At 52.8% G+C, this 24,919-nt stretch overlaps 7 protein-coding genes across 7 annotated transcripts; 4 read left to right on the top strand and 3 right to left on the bottom strand.

The window, feature by feature from the left end:
* Window positions 1–28: 28 nt before the first annotated feature.
* PG985_006064 (uncharacterized protein) lies at window positions 29–599 on the bottom strand (the record flags this gene model as incomplete). The annotated part of the gene is made up of 3 exons (XM_066825833.1): window positions 29–188; window positions 255–403; window positions 504–599. 3 exons carry the CDS (start codon window positions 597–599, stop codon window positions 29–31), a joined length of 405 nt encoding a protein of 134 aa, XP_066685440.1.
* A 1,200-nt stretch (window positions 600–1,799) lies between these two features.
* PG985_006063 (uncharacterized protein) lies at window positions 1,800–4,431 on the bottom strand (the record flags this gene model as incomplete). The annotated part of the gene is made up of 3 exons (XM_066825832.1): window positions 1,800–2,219; window positions 2,281–3,519; window positions 3,580–4,431. 3 exons carry the CDS (start codon window positions 4,429–4,431, stop codon window positions 1,800–1,802), a joined length of 2,511 nt encoding a protein of 836 aa, XP_066685439.1.
* Window positions 4,432–6,291: 1,860 nt separating this feature from the next.
* Window positions 6,292–7,270, top strand: PG985_006062 (uncharacterized protein; the record flags this gene model as incomplete). The annotated part of the gene is made up of 3 exons (XM_066825831.1): window positions 6,292–6,326; window positions 6,394–6,791; window positions 6,852–7,270. The coding sequence occupies 3 exons, from the start codon at window positions 6,292–6,294 to the stop codon at window positions 7,268–7,270; spliced, it is 852 nt and encodes a 283-aa protein (XP_066685438.1).
* Window positions 7,271–9,423: 2,153 nt separating this feature from the next.
* Window positions 9,424–11,705, top strand: PG985_006061 (DnaJ-like protein subfamily C member 7-like protein; the record flags this gene model as incomplete). The annotated part of the gene is made up of 3 exons (XM_066825830.1): window positions 9,424–10,159; window positions 10,247–11,408; window positions 11,465–11,705. The coding sequence occupies 3 exons, from the start codon at window positions 9,424–9,426 to the stop codon at window positions 11,703–11,705; spliced, it is 2,139 nt and encodes a 712-aa protein (XP_066685437.1).
* A 766-nt stretch (window positions 11,706–12,471) lies between these two features.
* On the bottom strand, window positions 12,472–14,259 carry PG985_006060 (glutathione synthetase; the record flags this gene model as incomplete). The annotated part of the gene is made up of 4 exons (XM_066825829.1): window positions 12,472–13,582; window positions 13,637–13,779; window positions 13,842–13,911; window positions 13,970–14,259. 4 exons carry the CDS (start codon window positions 14,257–14,259, stop codon window positions 12,472–12,474), a joined length of 1,614 nt encoding a protein of 537 aa, XP_066685436.1.
* Window positions 14,260–16,637: 2,378 nt separating this feature from the next.
* Window positions 16,638–22,208, top strand: PG985_006059 (uncharacterized protein; the record flags this gene model as incomplete). Its single annotated transcript, XM_066825828.1, has 1 exon — window positions 16,638–22,208. One exon carries the CDS (start codon window positions 16,638–16,640, stop codon window positions 22,206–22,208), a length of 5,571 nt encoding a protein of 1,856 aa, XP_066685435.1.
* Window positions 22,209–23,218: 1,010 nt separating this feature from the next.
* Window positions 23,219–24,866, top strand: PG985_006058 (uncharacterized protein; the record flags this gene model as incomplete). Its single annotated transcript, XM_066825827.1, has 2 exons — window positions 23,219–23,354; window positions 23,434–24,866. 2 exons carry the CDS (start codon window positions 23,219–23,221, stop codon window positions 24,864–24,866), a joined length of 1,569 nt encoding a protein of 522 aa, XP_066685434.1.
* Window positions 24,867–24,919: the final 53 nt, after the last annotated feature.

Raw genomic sequence — 24,919 nt, 5'->3', positions numbered from 1 at the left:
AACTTCTCCTTCTCTCCTGTGTCGATCTTTACGATGTGGCCGTAGATGTCGAGTTCTCGTAGCAGGTGAACGACTCGATAAGAGTGTTCCACTGTATCGATGTCAAATCGTACTTGACAGGCGACGAGAAGTTGACGGCACCAAACGTGCAGCCTGTTGGGCTGGTGCAGATGTCCGAACAGTGACCACTGTAGAGGGGATATATCAGTATTCCCATCTCTCCGGAAACAGGATTAGGAGGCAGCAGAGCTTACACTCGTGGGTAGCAGTAGAAGCTGTCACCGTCCGGCGCAAAGGTGGCTGCGTTGCCCGACAGGTTCGCGGGCAGGTCGTGGCAGTCTTGCAGCGAGTACACCTCGTAATGACATGGACCTGTCGCGTTGACTCCTTGGCAGATCAGAACCTATACAACCAACCGATGAGCAAATTTGGTGTTTATACCCCAAAGGTGCGCAGAAAAACAGGGGGAGAGTGTGTCTTTCAAGGCGCGGAAGCAAACATACACCTCCAAGCTCTCTCTTGGCAAGCTGCTGCGTCGGGGCCGCTGACGAGACAGAGGCAGCAGCGATAAGAGCGGTGATTGTCGTGCGGAACTGCATGGCTGCGGCTTTGACTTGGCTCTTGAGTGCAACTGGGCTTGGTGACTGCAGGTGGGCAAGGTACCTATGTAGGTGAACTGCTGAGTACGGCTATTGGACGAGGGCAGAGAGGAAGATGTCGTCACTTGCACTCGGGGCGATTTTGAAGTCTTTATAGAACTTTCGCTCAAGAAATTATCTGGCAGGGATGCGATGACTTCTCCGCAACTGTCAAATTTGGTTTGCAAGGGGGCAGGGGATGTTTGTTCACTGGGGTCGGAAGGGAAGCTGCTTCCCGGAAACGAAGAAATCTTGTTTCACAGCAAACTGCAATTGCATCGCATCCGGGCAGACGCCTTATATACAAATCGAGCCAGTCGATCATCTCCAGCCTCTTGCCTGCTTGCCATCTTCCCTCAACGGGCTCACCTGTCTAGCTCCCAGAATACGCCTTCGTATTACCTAGTGCTGACCGCATCGAAAGCTCAGCCCCTCCTTTCAAAGAAAGCCGGTCCAGCCGCAATCAAGTCCAACTCTATCAAATATATGTACCTACATACATATATGTGATACCTCTGCTGACTGACAAAAAGATCTACATACGTCGTAGGCACGACTGAGCCTGGCCACACCGATTCTTGCTTTGTCCCCTTATCGAGACGAAACTTATGCCCATAATAGGTCTGTTCCCGCGAGGTTAGATGCTTCCCGCTTGACCTGGGGCTTCCTACTGACATTGAACAATCCGGAGCGAAACATGAGCTGTCGTCAATGTGCAGGTAGACTAAGCATTAACCGCAGGCCTTAGCATGCGTCCCGTCCAATGGCAAAGCGCGGACGGTCTGCCAGCTGAGTAGGCCATCCTCCGGTCTGAACCACCTACGTAAGTACCTAATGTATGTAAGCTTACTGGCTAGAAATTTGACCGGGACTGCCCAGCGGGTGGTTAGAGCACTGTGGACGGCCCGATAGTCAGACCGAGATAATGGGTATCTCTATATGAAATTGGCTCTCGAGTATATATATACTTATGTTGGCGTGTGCTCTCCATCGTAGGTAACAGGAAGAGCGATGCAGATTGATAAATAGCTCGCTCGCATGCAGGCATCCTCGCTCTGTGGAATACTAGAACTGAAAGCATGGGGACGTCTAATAAGGATCCCGCCAAGAGTCTACCTCCCCCTTTTCCAATAAGAATATCGTTTGCCCGGCATGGCTTCTCTAGCTGACTCGCTTCTCGACTTCGGGGGCCACACCCTCTTTCTCAAGCTTGGCCTTCATTTCTGCTTCCGCTTCCCGCTTGATGCGATGGAACGCCAGTTTCTCGAACCGGCTGAGCCCGCGCCACCAGTGCTGTCCTCCCATGTGGTCGCCGACCCGCTCAAGGAGATGTGAGGTCTTGACTCTCACGTCCCTGTCCTTGTGGAAGAGGCCCAGCGCAAGGTAGAACAGACCGGCGTGCGATTCGGGTGCTACCGTGAGGAGTAGGCAGATCTCGTCGTAGGAATGAACATACTTCGCAAATGCTAGGTAAATCTCCCGGCTCTGTGTGGGGTTTAGCTTTTGTGTCCTCAGGCGGTCATGCATGTGATGCAAGTCGAGGCCTTTCAGAGGTCTGACGGTGTATACTTGGGCGAGGTCCTACAACCAAGGTCAGCTGATTTGTTCTCCCAAGAAACAGGAGTGGCTTTCTGGTACTCACCTGGATGTAGCTGTAGTAGCTCCGGGTATTTCTCCAGCCCTCGATCCGGCAGACATTGCCCGCCAGCTCCTTTTGCTTAGCCGTATCGTCCGCCCACACGTAGCCATGGCCCCCAGCTCCTGCGACATGTTCAAACTCGTCACCGCCGATATACAAAGCGCTGGCCCCATATACGTTCTCTTCAAAGGCCGCAGCGATGCGTGTGAATTTGAGCACCCAGTCTCGCCATTTTGCTCTAATGGCTCGTTCGCCGCGTCTCGTTGCGATGCTCTTCAAGATATCACCCATGAAAACCATATCGCCAGTCAGGTCGGTGGCAGCACTCGCGCTAGACCCACCTAATAAATTGGCAAACGACGGATTCTGTTGTTGGAAGTAAATCAATCCCTCCGTGATGGGTGTGTTCTCGATCTTGCTGCTGATCTTCATGCGTCCGCTCGGGATATCACACAAAAGATCCCACCATTCGGGATGATTCTCGAATGTCGGGTTCGTCACGCCAGCAATGAACCCTGGCACCTTCAGAAGGTCATCGATCTTGGTCAGGTCCGTGTAGGGGAAGGCATGCCTTGTAAACCCGCGCAAGAGGCCACCTGAGGCCAAAGCACAGGCGGCAAGCACTGCCTCGGCCACATCTCCAGACGGCATGTTGTGACCCAGGAAGATGATTCGCTTTTGTGTAAGAAGCGCATTGGCTAATACGATGACGGGATGCGTACTTGGACCATTAGTTGTCAAATGAGGGTGCACCGGAAATGGCAGGGGAGATTTGGAATGAGGGTCCGAGAAGGTCTGAATCAGCTTGATGAGGGAAAAGTCGCCCACGGTCTCGGGCATGACCGCAGTGGGCACTTTGACAGGAATGGGTATCCCCTTGTACAGCACTTTGCTCTCGAATTCATGAGTGTCTCGTGGAATCGAATACCCGGCCGAGCTCTGCAGGTGTGCTCTGGTCCCTGCTCGAGATATCTCGTGCGCCTGCGCCTTGGGCGGACTCTTACTTGCTTCAATTGGCTGGCTGAGTTCCTTCTTGTCCTCGGCCATGCGAATCTCAATCATCTGGGCAAACTTCTCCACGAACAGGTCTTTGTTGTCGCTCGCAAGTAAGAGATGCCTCTCAAGTAAACTCAGTTTTGGCATCAACGAGAGATCCATATTATTAACAGCATCGTAAAGCATCGCCAGAGTTTCAGGCACAGGAGATTTGAAGTATTCCTCGAGGGCAAGTAGCAGCAGAGGCTGTTCCAGGTCAGTAAAGGCAAGCAGAAATGCGTATCGACAAGTGGAGGGGTGCCATACCTTGTAGATGTGCAGGAAGGGATGCCGTGTACATATAGCCATCGCCTTCACCACCGCACCTCTCTTTACTGTCTTGTCCTGCTTCGTGTTCACCAGATTGAGAACGTAGATTAAGGGCGGCCCCTCTCCGCCTTCGGGCTCGCTGTCGGTCGATTCCTCGTCCCAGTCGTCGTCTTCATCATCTTCATCGTCTTCGCTGTCCTCGTCGGGTTCTTCGTCATCATCGGGGATCAGTCCAGCTGCCCGGTCTCTTCTGCGCTTTCGCCTCCTGCGCCTTTCTGCCTTTGCCTTGGCGTCTTCCTCATCTTCCTCTTGACTCGTGTCTTTGTGTAGAAAGAATATGGTCCAGTCCTGGTTCCGCACGTGTGCCTGGTCCGGCAGCATGAGCTCGGCCAGCATGTGCTCGTCTCCGGTGATGGCCACGGGATACTGATGTTCCATCACTGGGCCACGGTCAATGTCGAAGGACGCCACCAGGATATATTCGACATGGTTGTCGATTGAGCCGCGCGGATATTGCGACCGGAGCCGCCTGGGCGATTGGGCGTCGGGATTGTAGCGCTTCGGGGCTGAGAGCGAGGAATGCTGCGAGGAGGCGCCGGTGCGACTGCCGACCGACGATGTTTTGGTGGACTTGGAGCTTGGATCGGACGTGCGGTCGGTATCGGCCGGGATGGGCGGCTGTGGTGACCGGGAGGGTCTCGAGCTGTGCGACATCTGCGAGGTGGAGCGCGAGGAGGGAAAAGACGAGAGAGATGCGCGCGGGTTCGCCGCGCCGGGAGGACCATTCGAGTATGACTGATTCGTTGTGGTCCGCGTGAGATGAGGCAAGGAGCCATGGATTGAAGTCATAGTCGTTCCAATATGCCCAACAAGCCCCTCTCGTTGCCGGATGCTTTGTGGGTGGAACCGGCAAACGTGAGCTCGTGCGTGCGTGCGTACGTGCGTGCGTTGGGGCGTCTGTACCTAAACGTAAGGTAGTAGCAGTATGGAGGTCTGGCTGCAGTTGCTGGTGCGTGGGAATGCGCGAGGGCTTGCTGTAAGCTCTGGGCTAGTCGTGCCTTTGCTGAACTCTCTCGGGTTCAATTGATCGACTGCCGCAATGCCAATGCCAAGGTCTGCGTCGCGTGACAAAGAATGCTGCGCTCTCCTGAATGCTCTGCTCTGCTTCCTCACCTTGCCCGATAGTTCGGGAGGTGGCTTGGAATTCGATGGGGGCGGGCAAAATAAAAGGGGGTTTGGAAATTGATCGACGAGAAGCCCCCTGCCATTCGTGGAGCCGAAGTAACAGTTTGGCGGCTTTTAAGACACCCGAAAGCTGTTGAAGAGCGGTACCCAACACGCCCATCGGTTCCCCGTAAGTGAAGATCTCGGAATGAAGAAATGGCTCGGTTGGAGAAGGTGAGACGAGCACTACCGTATGTACAATCAGTCGTGGACTGGATGAAGTGCGGGCGTCGTCTTTAAGGACATGTAGGCATGTATTAAAGTATTCAATGCCAGCATGCCTACTCCAAAACAGAGAGTCTAGTTCCTCCAGTCTAGCGTTTGGCTACTGGAGTTGGTGTTTGAGCTGGCGCTGATGTCCATCTCTTCATACAAGGAATACTTGGTCAATACTTCGTGTCCAAATATCACTTAGTCTAATACCGCGTCTGATGTGTTCCGATACGGTCTATGTAGGGATAGTTGTACGGAGTAGGCTTTGTATAGGAAAGACCAGGTCCGTACATTTAGATAACACACGCCGGCAGCGGGTGAGTGGTCTTTGGATGGGCAAATTTCGATAAGCCTTCGGTGTATCCCAACTGCATATGGTGCCTTGGGGACAAACCTTTGATTCGTCGTAAGCTGCTGAGGACTGGGGATATCACATACCTACATCCCGCTGCGATGTATGGGGGAGGGGGGCATGTTCGTTCATACATGGAGATAGCCCGCTGTGCCTGGTGTGCCTGGTGGGACAAGAGGACCCTGAAACCGGGAACCCGCCCGCAGGATTGGGACGGCCAGTTCTAGTTGGCTCGTTGGGCACAAGCTACGTCAAATCTAAGTCGAATTACAAGCCTCACCTACAGTAACCTGAAGAGAATAGCAAACCACAATTTCTCAGGCTATTGATGCAAGTGCACTTTAAAGCTTGTAAGTCAGGTACGTCCCCCCCCCCCGGAATTAGAAGCCGACTGGCGGCCTGTGCAATTCGATGCTAGCGTTATGGTCAGTTCCTTTTGGTGTCACCTACCAGGATTCTTCCCCCCAAGCCCCCCAAGCTTGGTTGCCCGGTCAAGCCAGTGGCCTTGTTGACCGCTGGCCAGTCTTTGAATCTGGCTCGCAATGTCATCAATGGGAAAGGTACTATAGCGACTTCGCCGAATTGGATGCTGCCCAGGTTGTATCGATTTGATCGTTAAAATTGACATTGAAAATTGCAGTCTTTTGCAGTCTTTTGCAGTCTTTTGCAGTGCCTACCTAAGCTCTGAATCGCCACTGGACTCTGGTTTCTGAGTGTCCTTGGCGTTACACGCCCTTCAACGTTGTCCCGTTTGCTTTCGAGCATCTTTGTAAACAACCTACCTACTCAAGCGAGATCGAGCCGGTGCAGAATCCATCGATACATTCGACATCAGCATCGACATCTTGGCCACTTGCACGTTGCTTCTGCATAAAAGTCAAGGCCTTTAGCTGCATCCATCAACCTTCTCCAATTTAACAATGGTAAACATTGGCATCGTCAAGTGGAGCTACTTGTGTGCAGAATATACCCAACTGACATCGACGACTTTAGGCAACTGGTTATAAACCTTCGCCTCTCAGCTTCGGCGGCGCCACTAGAGGCTCTCCCTTCCGCAGACCCGAATCCCCTTCATCACCATCGACTTTACGACAGTCAACACCCCCCGGCTCTGCCACCAGGATCGGTAGCATGCCAACACCCTCGCGATTTGCGAGCGCATCCGCCGCAGCAGATCTGTCCGAAATTAGAAAGTCACTGTCGCATACACAGACCAACGACATGTCATCGAATTCCCATGCCTCAACAGCGCCATTAACTGCCCGACCGCAACTGACATCACGCTCTACACACGGCAATGCCTTGTCACAACTTCAACCTGCGCAGGTACGGACTCTCAGGGACGGCTTCCAGATTCTGGATAGAGACAGCGACGGAGTTGTCAATAGGGAAGACGTAGTCGACATGCTGAATCAGCTAGGTAAGCCGCTGCCTTCATACGCACGTGTAAGTCTCCCCAGAACTGATACCTCCCATGTAGGCCTTTCTTCAAGTTCGTCCGACATCTCGCAATACTTCCCACCAGGCGGACCCCAAACGATGACACTCGCTGCCTTTCTAAATAGCCTGGCAACTGGGCTTTCTTCAATGTCCCCAAGTGCGGAGCTGATGTCGGCATTCTCGGCATTTGACGAAGATGATAGTGGCCAGGTAGATCTGGCGGAACTGCGGGACGCTTTGCTAAACACAGCCCCCGAGCCGGGCGAGCGGGCTCTTTCCGCGGCAGAAGTGGACAAGATCATGGCTGGTTTCAGTGGACGGAGGGCGTTCAGCAAGACTATGGTAGGTGGGCTGGGGAAAAGGGGCGAGGTGTTCAAATATCAGGAGTTTGTCAACTCTATTGTTGGAGGCAATAATAACTCGGAGGCTACTTCTCACGAAGGCTCCGAAAGTCCATAGCTCACACGAGATACATGAAGGCGAGGGAGCATTTGGCTTTATTCGGTTATGAAGAATATGAAATTGAATTCATGAGGCCATGCACATATCTGAATCTCACCCAGCAACTTGCCCTTGATCATGTTATACATTCTAAAGGATCAACCTGCACATGGATTGGTAGAACGTGTATCAATCAGACATGACTTTAACTGAAAGGGAGGGATGGGAGATAACAGCCGAGACAAACAATAGAGTATATAATAATTCAGCACTCGACGGCTTGCATATTGACTTTCACAGGGTGACTAGACGGAGCAATTCGACATAGAAATGGTCGTTATTGCTGGGAAGCTGTCATTATGTTAGAATATCAAAAGAATGCATTCAGGTGTTGCTGTAGGAAAAGCGATGACGTATTGACGCCAAGTGCACTCGGGTAACATGAACCCATGTCGAATCCATTTTATATGTTACAGCCGTTCCAGCCTCCGACTGCGGCAGCATTCAGCCTTGTCTTGGTTTCGAGGTCGAGCCCCCACAGAAGCTTCGAGAATCAGCGATATGGCTTGCTGGGTTGGCGCTGGAAGCCTGCCGGGACGTGCCTGGGTTTTGCAGGGCCTTTCCTTTACATACCCCTGACTGATACTCCGTAGTGCAGTATGATAGTGACCGTTATGAAAACTTATTGATGTTCAAAGCGGGCGGACAGGGATGCCTGTCCCAGCCAGCCAGCAGGAGCCTGGGAGCCTGGGAGCGCTTCAGGGAAACGCGAGCACATCTTCTGCCCCATATCCGAGCCTGCCCGTGACCCATAGAGGTAATGATCAAGAGCAACCCCCGAGTTCAACCTCTTCATTTTTATCTGCAAACACTTCAGCTATTGGCCACTGAGACGACGGCTATGCGCCGTGGGTGGCATCTGGAGGTAAACAATGCCGAGCTTGGCTATGGCTATTGGCCCATGAACCACTCTTTTCCTGTGGTAACGTTGGGCGGCGTCTGTGAATGTGGGGGGCCTGTTCTGGAGTACTCTATACCACACATCATGGCCACGGTATAGCCAGGGGCAAAGGTATCCTGCACTTGAGTGGCCCTCGCTTCTCCAATTTCACAAAAAAAAATTGACAGGCTGGGGAGAGGAGACGGATTGGCGACGAGGATTTTTTTATCCCGTCAGGAACCAGAGAACAAAGTGGCATACCACGACGGAATTTGTGCAATCGGCCGGGGGGTTTGGCTGTGCTAGGCTGATAAATCGAGCTCATCAATGGTCCGCCTGGGCTGCTGGATAGAAATACATAGGTCATGTTATGAGCGGGCGGCTTGTTGCCCGTCCTGTCGCATTTTAAAACCAATCTTCAGCAAGCTCGTCCCTCTCTCAAGTTCACTCTGGACTCTCTCGAATCTCTCATTCTTTTTGGCCTTCGACAGAAGTTCAAAATCATACCGTACTGCGCACACCTTGTCTCAACTCACCTTCCACCACCCCCAAGCCTCTGGCCCGTACCCAACCCAACCCTCGAGTAGTGGCTTTCCTCACCTTAGTACATTCCAGTCTCAGGCCATAGCTCCCTGCGGCTACGTTGTCACTGTCCTGCACTACGCCGGGAACGCCTGCTACCTTGACTGGTGTCTATTTTCGAGTCGGCTCTAAAATCGCATTAGGCGCGTTGCGTTCTGTGCTAAAACAAGAAGACGGGCGATATATCGACTCGTGTTATAGTTGCCTCCAGCAGCCAGCAGCCGCCCAGCAGCCTAACTCCCTAAAGACGTCAGACCTGCAGCTGAGTCAAGCGCTGCGCTTTCAGAGAGGCGACCGTTTGTACCTGCGCGCATTGCGGTGAACACTGGACAGCATCCACTCGCGACACAGAATTAAAAACCGGGCTCCGAAGCAGAAAAACAAAAAGAGCAAGAAGAAGGCAAGCTTGCATGAGCCGGCATACAACACACATTCCCGTGCAGTTTTTCCTGATCGGGGCTTTTCCTTTGGCGGCAAGTTAAGGATACATACAATCAATCACCTGCAAAAAGGCTCCAAAAAGTTTGGGGAGGTGCTTAGGGCGGACAGAACCGAGTCCCTGGCCCTGCCATTCGAGGTGGTGTGGGAACTTTTTTTTGGAATCGGCTTTAATAAAGTAACGTATAGAATCTTCTATTCCCTCCTCCAAATGAAGGGTCTTTTTTCGTCCAAGAAACCCTCTGCTTCTCCTTCGCCCACCAAGCAGCACGCGACCGGGGAAAACGACGAGAATCGCAGTCCACACGCCAATCGCTCTCGGTCTGCCTCTACGTCGCCCATCAAGACTGCCCCTCAAGCAAGACCCGTCGGACGAAAGCCCGTTCGACCCGCTTCGCCGCCCACGCAGCAAAGGGATTCTTCTTCTTCTGCTGCTACTTCTGCCGCCGCTGCTGCTGCACACACTGGACATACTGGTCACACTGGACACGCTGCACACCACTCGTCTTCAAGGTCTCGCAGCTCCCGTTCGTTCGGTAGCTCTTCGTCCTCATCGCGGCGAAACAAGATTGACCCCAACACACATCCTCTCAATCTGCATCCCGACGAGTACAAGCGCTTGTCAGCCTTATCCGCCATGAGCGACCGCAGTTCTTTCGACAAAATGGACGTTGACCGAGAGGCCTCGGCCGCCCCTCCATCTTCACCTCCGGCGAAGCCTCAGCCTCCTCCGAAAAAGAAGGTCACCGTTCCCATAAGCATTCCCACAAACACCAACGGAACCAAGGAGCCCACAAATGACGAGGGTCCGGCTCCCCCACCTCATCGCTCTAACCCCTCCAGTCCTGTGCCCACCACAGCGGACGAGGCTGAGTCGTACAAGGTTGCGGGCAACAAGTTCTTCAAGGAGAGGGATTATCGAAATGCCATCATACAGTACTCCAGAGGTATGCTACAGCCTGCTGAAATTTTTCAGCACTGCCCTGCCCCTTCGCTTACAAGACAGAATTTTGACTGACATTTTCCCCTTGTAGCCGTGGAATTAATTCCGGATTCGGCAACGTTCTTGAGCAACCGTGCCGCGGCTTACATGTCCAACGGGCAATATGAAGCTGCCCTCGATGATTGTCTGCGGGCTGTTGACCGTGAACCAAACAACCCCAAGTTCCTGCTTCGGCTTGCTCGAATCTATACCAGCTTAGGACGACCTGAAGAGGCCTTGACAACCTTCAGCCGCATTCAACCGCCTGCCTCGGCCAAGGATATGGCCGCTGCCAAGGAAATGTCGTTGCACGTCAAGGCTGCCCAAGATGCTCTACACAACGGCACCTCTGGCTCCATGGTGCTGCATGCCTTGGATCAAGCCGAAAAGCTGTTAGGCGTCGGATCGATGAAGCCGCGCAAGTGGCAGCTGATGAGAGGTGCAGCCCATCTCAAGATCGGCGGCATCAACTCCCTCGGCGAGGCTCAGAACGTAGCCATGTCCCTCCTCAGGTTCAACAGTCAAGATCCCGAAGCATTGGTACTGCGTGGACGTGCTTTGTATTGCCAGGGCGACAATGACAAGGCCATCCAACATTTCCGCAAGGCCCTCAGTTGTGACCCAGACTTCCGTGATGCCGTTAAGTGGCTCCGGACCGTGCAGAAGCTTGACCGCATGAAGGAAGAAGGCAACACCGACTACAAGGCTGGCCGGTGGCAGGCTGCCTTTGACAAATACTCGTCAGCCTTGGAGGTGGACCCTACCAACCGTGGTACAAACGCCAAGCTTCTGCAGAACCGGGCGCTTTGCCGATTGAAGCTGAAGCAATATAACGAGGCCGTCGCAGACTGCGACAAAGCCGTTAGCCTCGATCCCCAATACATGAAGGCACGCAAGACAAAGGCGAATGCTTTGGGCCAAGCTGAACGATGGGAGGATGCTGTCCGCGAGTGGAAGTCCCTTCAAGAGATGGATCCCGAGGACAGAACCATTCCCAAGGAGGTCCGCAAGGCAGAGCTTGAGCTCAAGAAGAGCCAACGCAAGGACTACTACAAGATCCTCAATGTTGAGAAGAGTGCCGATGATGTCCAGATCAAGAAGGCTTACCGCAAGCTGGCTATTGTCCACCATCCTGACAAGAACCCCGGAGACGACGCCGCAGCCGAGCGCTTCAAGGATATAGGTGAAGCCTACGAAACCTTGAGCGACCCTCAGTAAGTTCTCGAGAACTACCAAGATGTGATGTATTGGGTGCTAATTGTATGTCTAGAAAACGTGCTCGCTATGACAGCGGTGAAGATCTGGTTGACCCCTCCGACATGTTCTCCGGCGGCGGCGGCATGGGAGGAGGCATGGGCGGAGGCATGGGTGGCATTGACCCCGAGATCCTCTTCAGCATGATGAACGGTGGAGGCGGCTTTGGAGGCGGAGAGGGCTTTGGAGGCGCCCGCTTCTCAGCTGGTGGTGGTCGCCGACCTGGTGGCTTCCCCGGAGGCTTCCAATTTGGCTGACAACCCCAGCCCGAGGAAGATGACGATACTGCCGATGAAAGCCAGTCTGACGACTGGGAAACGTCAGACTGGGAAGGTGATCGTCAATGGGAATACGGGCACAAGAGCGCACCCGATGATACGAGGTCTCGTGATGCTAATTTCGACCATCACATTGCTCGTCTACGTCGATGGGGCGTTGTTGTTGTTGCTGCCGTCGTTCTCCTCCCGCGTGAGCTTGTAAGTGTCATGGTCGTGCTGTTGGGTGTGCTGTACAGCTGTACAAGGGTTTTGGGCATTATACGTGGATCCTCATCGGTCTGGTAAAGAGGACAATGGGAGTTTCAGGATTCAAGAGACCGGTGAAGGTCGGAAGGGAAGAGACGAACGAATGAAGTCAAGGGTCGATTCGTCGTCATCTTCGCATGAATTTTTCCTTTCGAACCCCTTGACATGAACTGGACCATCTGAGCGGCGTTTTTGCGGTTTAAGGGAAAGAGATGCATTCTGATCATGAAGAACGTAGATAGACAGCCTGCTCGTCTCCATTTTCCGTGAGAATATCACCTTGGAGAACTTGAAGGGCAAAACATTGCCTGCACCACTCAGCGAATAGACAAACTATTTCACAAGGCACCTTGGTTTTTCTTCACATGTGACTGCCACACTCGAACTCTGGTGAAGAAGCAAGTATTTCTTTCATGCATTGTCATTCCTATCTAATTATGCATAAAACCAACCTTGCAAGCCCTTGTGGTCGCAGTGAATAATCTACAAGCACGGGTACCTATTCATGTCTTTCGGCGCTTTTCTTAGCAAACTCGGTGCTCACGAGCGCACAGCTGTCCATACAACCGAAGCCCGCTGCGACACCACCCTCTTCGCTCTTGTCGCCCTTGGTCCTTAGCAAATACCCAGCCTGCTCGTTCATGACAATGCCATGGCCCTGCTTTTCGCGCTGATCCCAGAGACAAGTACCATAGATTCCGAGTTCGCAAATAACGCCGCCTTGTTCCAGCTTACCCAGGCGCAGGATCGTGTTGCGCACAGGGGGCGGTGTAATGAGTTCCATGAGGATGTACGCATCCCAGTGGGCCTCGGGGATGGACTTGAGGAATCCCGGGATGGCCGAGCGGTAGATGTTGTTGCCACCACCCTCGCGCTGCGGCTTCAGTACGTACGACTGGCATTGCTCCTCGTTGAGGGCGATGGCGCGCGCCTTCTTGCCCGCGGGGCTAGAGTCCAGCGGGTAGATGTTGGTGAAGGTGCGCTGGAGCGCGGCGATGGTGTCGTCGGTGTGGTGGGGGCGCCGGATGTTGCGGTCGTCGTCGGAGCTGATGAAGCGGCTAAGGATTGAGGGCCCGGTTGAGGACTCGTCCGCAGGCGTCGCGAGAACTTGTTGGACCTTTTTGGTACCGGCCACTTGGGTCAGGACGCTGGGACACTTGATGGCGGCGGACCGCTCGATGTGGTAGCGGGCGTCCCAAGCCGAGGCGTCCGGGTAGTCACTGGGGCCGTAGCCGCTGCGCATATATACAACGGCGACCTCGAAGGTGTGCTTCGGGAGCTGGGGCGGGCTATACAGAAGCTGCCGGCCGCCGCCCTCGGCAAGTTGGGTGTGTTGTTTTATGTCGGAGTAGGCCAGCCGGAACACGGGAATGGTACTAGGGGGCGACTGGACCTCGTACTCGAGGTGGCGCTGGTCGAAGACGTTGCGCTCGCCATCCTGAACCAAGAAGAGGACACACTTGGAGTGGGCGGTGGCCGGCTGGCCATAAGCGATGAAGGCCTGCTTGATTCCGGCAGCAAGACCTCGTGTGCACAGGTTGGTCGGGAGGGTCAGTTGCCCCTGAGAGATCGGCTGCTCCAGTAGTGCGTACTCGTTTACAGCAAGGTACCTAGAATCCGGTTACTTCGGCTGCCCGCTGGGTGAAGAAGGTAGAGTCTCATACTTGTGGAGCGCCGAGGTTTGCGAAGAAAGTCCTCCAAACGAAGAGGCTATGGTGTTGAACTCGACTTGCTTGACCTGGGGATCTGCTTCAGGCGTGCTTTGGTGAACCATGTAATCCGAGCGGAATAGACCAAGCGACATATGCTAGGATCCTGTCAGTATAGACTGTTCGGGCTGGTGAGACGTATCATGCTGCTTGCCTGGACATATCCCTCCTCCTTAACTCTCAGGTGAACCTTCCACAGCTCTGTGATGAAGTCATCACTATCGCCAATACTGAACGTCGCTGTTAGTGTTGTTTTCAAACCCGCTTCTCTGGATTTAGCGCGCCTACTCTTTGACGATCTGGGCCAGGAAGTCCTCGTCCTGGCTGATTGCGGCATACAGCTCATTGTAGGCCTTCTGGGCCACCTTGCCCTGGTCGAAGCAGACCTGCGGGAAGGGGCTGGGGAAGAGCGTCACCGGCACTGCCGTCGACAGGATACCGACGGGGTCGGTCTCGGCCGACACGACGGTTGGTGGCGGTCGAACGGAAAGCCCGTGGGCAGCGGCCCAGTCCTTGACCACCTCGACCAACCTCTCGCCCTCGGAGGTCGTGAGGTCAGGCGGGTAAACGGCAGGCATGGTTGAAGGCATCTTGAGTAGACTGGTCCCAAGACTGTATAAAGTGTTGAGTTTGTAGATATATAAATCAATGGGCTAGCCACAAATATCTACCTATCCTCTGAGGACGGTAGGGATAACAGCGAATGATGTCACCTAACTAGCACTTGCCCACATGAAATTTTCTTAAAAAGAGAAACCGGGGGCCCTGGGTGAAGCAATTGCTATTTCAGAGCACAGGCGTAGAATATTCACGCTCTATAATTTTCTAGCTCTAGGAAAGAATACGGCGGTTTTCGGAGTGGCTTATTAATGGGATGGATTTCTCATGAGATGAATGCGAATTTGTTTTATTAGTAACCCCGCCTGACTACCGCGATGACGGAAGGTTTCCACGGCATGCTATACAATGCACATTGAACCTATAGACACCTACCATCCGTATACGACCTAACCTTAAAATGCTCGTAAAAAAAGCTATTTTATTCTATTTTTATAAAGTTATAGCAAGTTAACTATAGAATATAAAATTATATAAAGAATTTTAATACTTTCTTTTTTATTAAAAGATTTAAATTTTAAGATTTTAACTTTTAATATTAAATTTTTAAAAAATATTATAAAAAGGATATTTTTTTAAAAAAGAAATTTCTTATATAGAATTTTCTTAAATTATCCTAATTTATATAAGAATATAAAAAAATTAAAATTATTTTTATTCTTTTAATTATTATATTATAAATAAATTTTTTAAATTTTAAAATTTTAATATAATATAACTATTAAATTATATTAAAAGAATTTTATTCTTACTTTCTTATCTTTTAAATTAAATTTAATATAAATTTTTAAAAAGGTTAAATTTTAGCGATTTTTAGTATAAAAATGAAGTTGGGTCGCATACGAATGGTAGGTCACTGTAGCTGTGCTTTTAAATAGAATCTATGTGGGGTTCGTGGTAGTACAGGACGTGGACAGGAAGAAAGGAATCAAGCTCAGTAAAGCAGATCAATCAAATATCTTCAGTTGCAGCGTTTCACAATACTGGGCATTGAATAGAAGTGCATATGTAGGAGTTCTCGGCCACCAACGGCTTCCTGTTAGTTTTACCACATGTCTCGTGCTTGTCTTGTCTCACATGGAAGCAGGTAGATGAGGAGGAAGTTACCACCCGCCGGTGAATTGATGAATCAAACAATCAAAAAGCAGCGGCCTTGCCCCACCCCCACTTCATCCAAGCTCGGCGCACTGCTAAGATCCCTGCTACCTGGTACCGGTACTGGTACTACTACTCAGCACTGCTCACTGGTCAGCTCAGGTTCTTCCCACCACTAAAGCGCTAACTGCAACATCCTTAGCGCGGTTCGACCCCAAGTCCGTGTCTTGGTCCTAAGGAAGTCGCGCCTCACCTTATTCGCAGGCGCGTATATTGTTGGTTTCAATCCTCCGATGGATATCCCATGAACTGAGCTATCAGCCCGTGTGGTTCACCTACCGCAGTCTGCCGAACCCATTTTGTTTCGAGGCCTCACCCATTGTTCACTTCGAAAATGGGCAACAATCGGGTCGGAGCAACAATTGTATTCACTGCCTTACAATGTATTGTCCGCCTTCGCGCACAATGAACCTGTCGAAATTCACAACCAGATAAATCACGACCTCATCTCTGTTGTTCCAACCACCCACGATTCGAAAGCACCCAACGATTCGATTCGACCGCTGCATTCACGAACCCCCCTGATCGGCGATTGTTCCCCAAACTCAACGATTGCTTCAATGCCATTTTCCTGTCTTTTGTTCCGGGAAACATTCACGCAATCCTCCGTCCTCTCCACCTCTGTATGCCTACATCCTCTGGAACAGAACATTTCCAGGACCAGAGCGGGTGACAGATACCACAGCATAACACAAGTTTCCCGTTTCCACCAAGCCTTTGCGCCGACTCTACTTGTTCAAGGCCGTTCGGATCGGGTTCTGCTTCCGATACCATCTGAGCATCTTCAGCACCACAGTTCTGGCCTCCACTGCCCACTCTCACCTGCATCGTCCTGATCTTGGAGCCCCAGGGTGTATGTGATGCCCCAGGCAGCCGTACTTATTTTTTACCAAAAAAAGGTAGGCGGCACCATCTACTAGCATTTGAGAGTGGGATACAGTCGCTGCATGGGAGGGGCGCATTCTGGACTTCATTGGCGCTTTGCAGTCACCGTACGAATCTCCCATCTGGAATATACATACCCCCACCTTCCTTATTTCCCAGCTGCTCTGTCACGCTGGTCATCATCCTTCCTCCAGCACCAACATTTGACACATACAGAGCTTACTGAACTGAATATTTGTTAGGCTGGGCGCAAGTACCTGTTTGGCAGGTGTCTACTGCACACTGTTGGATCGAAGCAATGGCGCCCTCAGCAGGCCGGGGCATTGATCCCTGGGATTGGGACACCGATCGAGTTGTGAAGGAACTATGCACTGGCGGACGATCATGGAAACCGTTTGAGGACCCTCCAATTTTGCCAGACCCTACCCGTCTCGAGAATGCGCTAAGGGATAACCTGATAAATGGTATCAGTCTCCTCAAGGACGCAGATGACGAGTGCTTCTTCAAGGATCTTGGCCTCAAAGCGAACAAGCACAAGAGCACCTTGAGGGATGCCATTTCGCAATTTCGGCGTCACAGTCGTAAATACAAGAAGTATTTACTCGAGCGTGATCAAGATGACGGCGAGAGCGAGGGCGAGACTAAGGATGCGGATGTGAATATGTCGGACAACGACGACGAGCTGGAAGACATTGAAACCAGAAAACGAAAGCTTCAGGCAGAGCGGATGTCGCAAGCTTTGGAACATCATGCCAAGTCGAACGTGGAGCCTGTCCAAGCACCAATTCTTGCGACCGAAGAGTCGACAGCCGCAGCGACTACCATCCTAGATCATGATGGTCCCAAGGAAAACGGTCTTCCTAAGAGCATACCAGCCAACAATGCATTGAGTCGCAAGAAGAGAAGGATTGAGCCTTTACAGGTTTCCAGCCAAATCCTGGGGCTGGCCAGCCAAGCTATACCTACTCAGGCGGATACTGTTATCGAGCAGTTGATGCGCAAAGGCAAGCTCCGGGATAACCCTTTTCTTGAGGCACCCATTCTTGATACCACTGCGACAAACGTATCTGCAAGCGGGCAAAGTACCTCCGATGAGTCTTGGTATCTTGGTAAATATTCTCTTACACGTGTCGATGTCGTGGATTTCGACTCTGGTCCCTTGACCGACGCGGATACAACGTTTGCATTTCGGGCACAGGTCCCTGCTGGTCGGCGCCGGCAAGTCAATCAACTTTACAAACGACAAGTCCGACAAAAGACCCATCGACAAGCCCAACGTGAACGTCGACGCCAAAACCTTTCCCCTTTGCCGGACCCTGAAGCCAGCCGCCGACCTGCGAAAACTGATACTGTTTTTGGAGCTGACAACCCCGATCATGGCGAAGTACTACCTCTTCTTGGGGAGTCTGATAGCGATGAGGAATACGACTCGGACACATGGGCGGAGATCGAGGCTGAGCAGAGAGAATGCGAGGCCATGGCAGCATCGAGCACGGCGCTGTCATCAAATGATGTCAACATGGTTCTTGATGAAGGCATCAACGGTTATATCGCAAACTGGACTGAGCGCAAACTGCCCAAGCTAGAGCGTCGTGCAAATACTGAGTGGAACATCGCCCGACGCTATGGTCTGAAATGGGCTCGCGACATGGCTCAGCAAAACGTTGACTATCTACAAAAACGCCTCGCCAAATTCCGTGCGGAGGTGAACAATCAGGAGTGGCGCAATAAGACTGATGTCAAGTCCTGTCTGGGGAATTTTGAACCCACTGTGCTAGATCTGCAAGCGGCACAATGGAAACTCAAGGTTATTAAGTCACCGTCAGAACCCAAGAGAGTTTCCAACATTACTCGGAAGCCCGCCAAGAAGCGCGAACAAAGGCCTCGACCCACAATCAACGGAGACGAAGGGGACCTACTCATGAGCGACTCCGACGATGACTTCATTGTTGAAGACGAACATAGTTCCGCGCCTCTTTCGCAAGAGGTGCCCTCAGCGGATGACATGGAGGTAGACAGTGAAGATGGAGGAGTTGGTAACGACCTAGGCGTCCAAGGTTCTGAGCCGGTGGGTGCCGGTTTTGTTACCTCTGGCAACCCAGGATCAACTCCCCCAAGAGGTGACAAAGAGCCTGAAGCTGAAGATGACCTGATGGCAGAGGTCGCAGGCGATGGTCATGTGGATGAACCCAGCCGCTCGACACCGTCCCTCTTTGACGTGCTGGGTAATCATACTCGCAACGACCACGCTCTGGATGAAGTCACAGACCTTACTCAGGTGAATCTTTCACCTGCACCCTCGCGACCAGCAGCACCAAACCCCCCTGAAACGCCGACGCCCCGACGTTCCTCATACCCTCTGGGTTATGTGGATCTGACTACTCCAGAAAAGAAATTACCAAGTATCAAGCGCCAAAGTCAATCGTCCCAACCGGTTTCCAGCCTTCAGATGTCTCTAGCCCGGAAATCCATTAAAGAATCTCCCGGATTCTCGCCTGCGCCTCGAAACCCTTACGGTCAGCTGGTGAAGAACAAACTGGTTGAGCTTCCGCATGAATACCGAGAATCGATTTTCGGCATCTGTAAACTTTATAAGGAAGCACAAGATGGTGGTCTAGACCTCTGGAAAGATTACATTATTCCTCACCTTGGTCATCAATGGACTAGTCCTCCATTCGACTCCAAGGGCGAAAAGAAGGGTAACGGCCAATCTAAAAACGAAAAACACTACTATGTGTCCTGCTACATGGCGATGCTATTCGACCTATACACCGACGGACACGCACCAAACCCGAGGAAGTACTGGCAAGTGACGGAAGAAGCAAAATTGAACTTGGCCCGCAAAACACAGCACTTCCGAAAGTTTATGGATTTTTACTGCAAGCTGGTTAAGCAAATTAAACGATCAGCCGGTAACAATACGCCATCGTCCACGCCGGTTAGCCGCCCTGCAAGCACAAAGCCAGAAGGTGAAGCACCTGCTACCCAACTGCTAGAGCAGCCAGAGGTAATTTCGGATGACAGCAATGTCGATACCGAGGAGGAACCCGAGGAGGAACCCGATGTGTCTCCATCCAAGAAGCGTAAACCGATTCAAAGGGATCGGGCTGCCCAGAATCTACGAGACAGCGACAAAGCTCGTGTCAAGGAGCAAGCGAAACGGCGAGAGTTGCTCCGTGCCAAACTTGCCGCCCAAGGACACTCAGAGGCTAGTCAAAACTCGCACCTTCTCATCAATGAGAGTAAGGAAGACGACCAGGGCTTCATCTACGTTCCTAATAATATTGCGAGCCGTATTAAGAAGCACCAGATCGAAGGAGTTCGTTTCATGTGGAACCAGTTGGTGGCGGACTCTCAGAGCCGCCAAGGCTGTCTCCTAGCACACACCATGGGCCTAGGCAAAACGATGCAGATCATCACTCTGTTGGTCACGATTGCAGATGCAGCCGCATCTGACGATCCGTCGATTTCCAACCAGATTCCGGATGAGCTGAAAGAATCCAGAACACTGATCCTTTCGCCGCCTGGACTTGTAAACAACTGGACTGACGAGCTTCTGATTTGGATACCAGATGGGCATCCGATACTCGGGAATGAGTCGGAGAATCTGTACAAGATTGATGCTGATACATCCCCTCAAGATCGACAGGACCAGATTGTCGACTGGGCCAAGTACGGCGGAATCCTGGTCATAGGTTATACTCTATTCAAGAATTGCGCGCAAAGCCCTAAGCTGGCGGGTCACTTGTTCGACGAGGCCAACATTGTAGTAGCTGATGAGGCTCACATGATGAAGAACGAGGCTTCTCAATTACACCACGCGGCCATCAAGTTCAGAACCAGGACACGCATTGCTTTAACCGGCTCCCCGTTGGCGAACAAGGTCAAGGATTACTACTCAATGCTGAATTGGGTCTGCCCTGGCTATCTTTCCAGCAAGAAAGAATTCGACCACGACTATGCGACACCGATTGAAGAGGGTCTATCTGTGGACAGCACCCGTGCCCAAAAGAGAAAGGCACTGACGAAACTGCGTGCCCTCAAGGAAACGGTTGCGCCAAAGGTGCATCGAAGAACCATCGCAGTTTTGCATCACGACGTCCCGCCGAAGATGGAGTTCGTCATCAGTGTCCCGCTGACCAAACTCCAGCGTGCACTCTACGAGGCTTATATCAAGTTCAACCGGACAGGTGACAACAGTACTTCAACGCTGCTTGCTAGTGCCACTACTCTGACCGTGCTTTGCAACCACCCAGGTGCGTTCAGGGCTTTACTAAGGGAGCAGAAAGACAAAGGTTATCCACAATGCGACGGTACAGAAAAAGTCAACTTACCCCCTGTGCTGGTAAGCGAGTTGCTACAGATAATGCCTAATGGGGACTTGAACGAGGCTTCCTATTCGTCAAAGATGCTGCTTCTCAACAAAATTCTCGATGAGAGCAAGGATAAAGGCGACAAAGTGCTGGTGTTCTCCCATTCCATGAAAACGATGGACTATTTGGAGAAGAAGTTATATAGCAGACGCTGTCATTATCTACGGCTCGATGGGAAAACGCAAACCAGCAAACGCCCGGGTATGGTGCGAGATTTCAACGCAGTGGAGTCGAATTTTGAGGTGTTCTTGATCTCAACAACGGCAGGAGGGATGGGACTGAACATCACAGGAGCAAATCGGGTTGTGATTATGGATTCAAAGTGGAATCCGCAACAAGAGCAGCAGGCCATAGGCAGAGCGTTTCGAATCGGCCAGACCAAGCCCGTCTTCGTTTACCGCCTCCTTTGCGGTGGGACTGTTGACATGAAACTGCATCATAGGCAAATCTTCAAGATGCAACTGGCTCAACGCGTTGTTGACGACCAGAAGCCGATCCCCAAAGCACAACGGCTGGCCGAGCTGTTCAACATGCCAAGCGACCCGGAGCCTGGAGAAGTGATGGAGCATCTAGGCAAGGATGCCATACTGGATGGTATACTTAACTCGGAACTGGGCTCGGAGGTCAAATCGATCGTGATGACGGATGCCTTCGAGGAAGAAGCCCTCGAAGAAGAGGTCCTGGCGCAAGAAGAAGAAATGGAAGCGCAACGTTTGATCAATGACTTCCGCGCACGACAGGGCCAGCCTTTGCCCACCAGTAACGGCGTTGCAGAGTCTTTAGCTGCTGCTACTGCACGGCCGCAGCACCTCAACATGTTTGCCGTTCCAGGTACTCCGCAACCAGGCTTCTTGGGGGCGAACCCATCTCAGGCTCTTATTGGTGGTATACGAAGCACCGCTCCTGCAGTTGCCACCTCTAGCCGAAGCTTTACAGTGAATGGAACATCCCAGACAATGGCACCCCTCAGTCAGTCGATGTACCAGCCGGCTTCACCCAATCCACCGACCCCGACTGTGCAGCAAGTGCCAGGAGGTGGTTCTGTCGCGCCTGTTCCCGGTGCCACCACGCAGCTGAGGCAGGCAAACAGCTATTGGGACAATCTCCCGGCTTTTAAGAACGAGCTTGGCAGAATCTTTTTAGCGAAAGGTCCGGGTGCCGATATCGAGAGACGTCGGGCAGTAGCTCATGAAGTTGCTGCGGCATTTGAACAACAGCAACACCAGAGACAGATACAGGGTGTCCGCGAGGCAAAGTGGGCGGTTATGGACTCGTCAGCTGAGCCGAGATTCGTCGAGGCCGTAGTTGCTGGCTTGTTGACACCTACCAAGCTCGCTCAGATGGAAGCCAGTGAGATCGTGGCTAAGCGAGATGCCTGGAAAAGCCTGTCCCAGGCTTCTTGGGAGCAGGAAATTTCCACTCACCGTCACAATAACATCAGCACAGTAGGAAACCCCCATTCAACTTTCATGTTTGCTACTTCTACGACCAAGTAAATCGGACCTGCATTACGGGTCTACAATATACACAGTCTGAAGGCAGCGACTCCTTTCGGCACTTGCTAATCTGACACACAATCACTAGATCCATCCTGGGCAGGGGCGGCCTTTTTTCCCACCCAGCAGTCAACCTGCAAATATGCACCGGCGAAATGATCAGATCGCGCTCGAAGAGTTCAGGGCGCAAATCAAGGGACAGGGCAGCAGCAGACTGCCGTCGTGGGCTAAGACGGTGACAGGCTCCCAGAAAGACGGGTCATCCTCGGCACCCCGAAAGCGTAACGCCAAAAACCCCTTTCAGTGATGCCACAATCCCTCCCTTGTCTTTCGGTTTCTTTTGCGGACTTTATGTCTGTTGGGCATGCATGCCCAACAAAGGTTGTGACGACTCTGCTCGGTGTTACCTTGTGGAAGTTGGCAAGTGGAAGGCATGAGGGTTGTGTCATGCAGCGAGCGCAGGATGTTTTCGGTTTCTACTTTGCATTGGTTTGGCGTTTGCTTCGCAAGGCGGCAAAAGAGCGTTTTTTGAGATACCCGTGAAGCATTTTCGCTCACATACAGATGACGGAAATGAAACACGACAGCAAGCATAAAGATATTGCCTTGGTTGTCAGGAGAGGGCAGCAAAGACTGGTAGACATTGCTTTAGACGCAAGATCCGGGGTGTGGCTAGAAGCTCCCTCCCAGGGTTAGAAAATGCGAAGACTTGCAAAGACAAAAATATTGGTTTCCTTAAGAGTGATGATGCTTGCTGTAAGAGTTGCCTGTTAGGGTAAGATGCGTGCCGCGATGGAGATGGCTGTCTGTAGTCTGTACCTTGTGGGGTGTTCAGGATCGGGTCGGATGTACTCCGAACATAGCAGTCGGATGTGCACGGTAAAGCTCCGACAATTGGCATGCTGTTTGTTGATGATCAGATGCAATCGTTGAATTGTTGATGTAAGCAACCTGGTCATTATTGTCTTTATTCCCATTCGCTTTGGACTGCAAGATCATCGGCTAGAAGCATGCCGGCAACTAGAGAAGACGTAGAAGAAGTCGCGACGGCAGTTGGCTATGAAATACCCGGGCAAGATGTAGATGACTTTACCGTGTTACTCGAAAGAGCACGACAGACCTTTGAGGTGGTCTCGGCAATGGATGGTATTCTGGCCCAGCATCTCCCTTGATCGTTTTTCTTTATTCTTTATGACTAACTACATGATTGCCTCTTATCTAAAAGATTACCAGCCATCACCTGATTTCAACCTCGCGCCCAGGCTCAACGTCCACTTCCCAGAAGGAGTGAACAATCCTTTGAATGCTTGGGCGTGGCGGTGCGAGTGCGCACACGCCAGCCCGTCCTCGGCTGCGCTGAAGGGCAAGACGGTGTGTCTCAAGGACAACATCGCGTTGGCCCAGGTCCCCTGCCTGCTGGGGACCGAGTCCTTCCAGGGCTGGACGCCGCAGACGGACGCCACCGTCGCGACGCGCGTGCTCGAGGCCGGGGGGCGGATCGCGGGCAAAGCCGTGTGCGAGAACCTGTCGCGCGGCGCCGTGTCGGTGACGGCGGCGACGGGCCCCGTCCACAACCCCTACGCCCGGGGCTACTCGGCGGGCGGCAGCAGCTCGGGCACGGCGGCGCTCGTAGCCTCGGGCGCCGTGGACCTCGGCATCGGCTGCGACCAGGGCGGCAGCGTGCGCATCCCGGCCGCCATGTGCGGGCTTTATGGCTTCAAACCCACCTTTGGTCTTGTGCCCTACACCGGTATTGCGAGCAACGACGCGAGCGTCGACTTCGTGGGGCCCATGACCCGCACCTGCCTCGAATGCGCGACGTTGCTCGAGGTCCTGGCCGGCGCGGACGGGCTCGACGACCGCCAGGGTGCTGGGTGCCCCTTTCCGGGCCAGGTACCTCGGTACGCGGATGAGCTAAGAGCCAGCGGGGTCGACGGTGCCAAGGGGTTGCGCATAGGGATATTGAAGGAGGGCCTCGAAGGCGCCGCCATGAACGACGCCGTCAAGGCCAAGTTCCTGGCGGCCGCCGAGGTGTTCTCGGAGAAGCTCGGCGCCGCGTCAGTGGAGGAGGTGTCGGTGCCCATGCACGCCACGTCGCGCCTCATCTACTCGGTCCTGAGCAAGATGGGCAACCACATGGGGATGCTGGGCCGGGCGACGGGGCGGCGCCAGGTGATGCTGACGGACCTGGCCGCCCGCAAGAACCTGCCGTACACGCAGGCGGCCCTGGGCAAGATGAGCGCCTTCAGCCACGAGGGCCTGCTGGCGGGCGAGCTCGGCTGGTCCCAGTACCCGCTCGCGTACGGCAAGGCCGTGAACCTCACCCGGCGCCTGCGGGACGACTACGACGCAGCGCTGGAGCGGTACGATGTGCTGCTCCTGCCCACGACGCTGCGCGCCTCGTTTCCGCTGCCGCCCGCCGACGCCGGCCCTGTCGCGCACATGGACGCGGGGCGCGGCATGACCGAGAACACGGCCAGCTTCAACGGGACCGGCCACCCGGCGTTGGCCGTGCCGATTGGCTTCGTGCCTTCCGAGGCGGATCCCAGTGTCATGGTGCCGACTAGCATGCAGATCGTGGGGAGGTTTTGGGATGAAATGACCGTACTCAAAGCAGCGTACGCGTGGGAACAGTCGGTCGACTGGAAGTCTTTCTAAGGTATCAAAGCGTACTCGCGGAAGTACCACGTGCTTGAACTTCTGAATGGCGC

Source organism: Apiospora marii, assembly GCF_038362585.1.
Source record: "Apiospora marii strain CBS 49790 chromosome Unknown utg000004l_segment0_segment0, whole genome shotgun sequence".
NCBI lineage: Eukaryota > Fungi > Ascomycota > Sordariomycetes > Amphisphaeriales > Apiosporaceae > Apiospora > Apiospora marii.
Note: the sequence above shows the minus strand (reverse complement) of the source record. Positions and strands in the feature narration are given on the sequence as shown.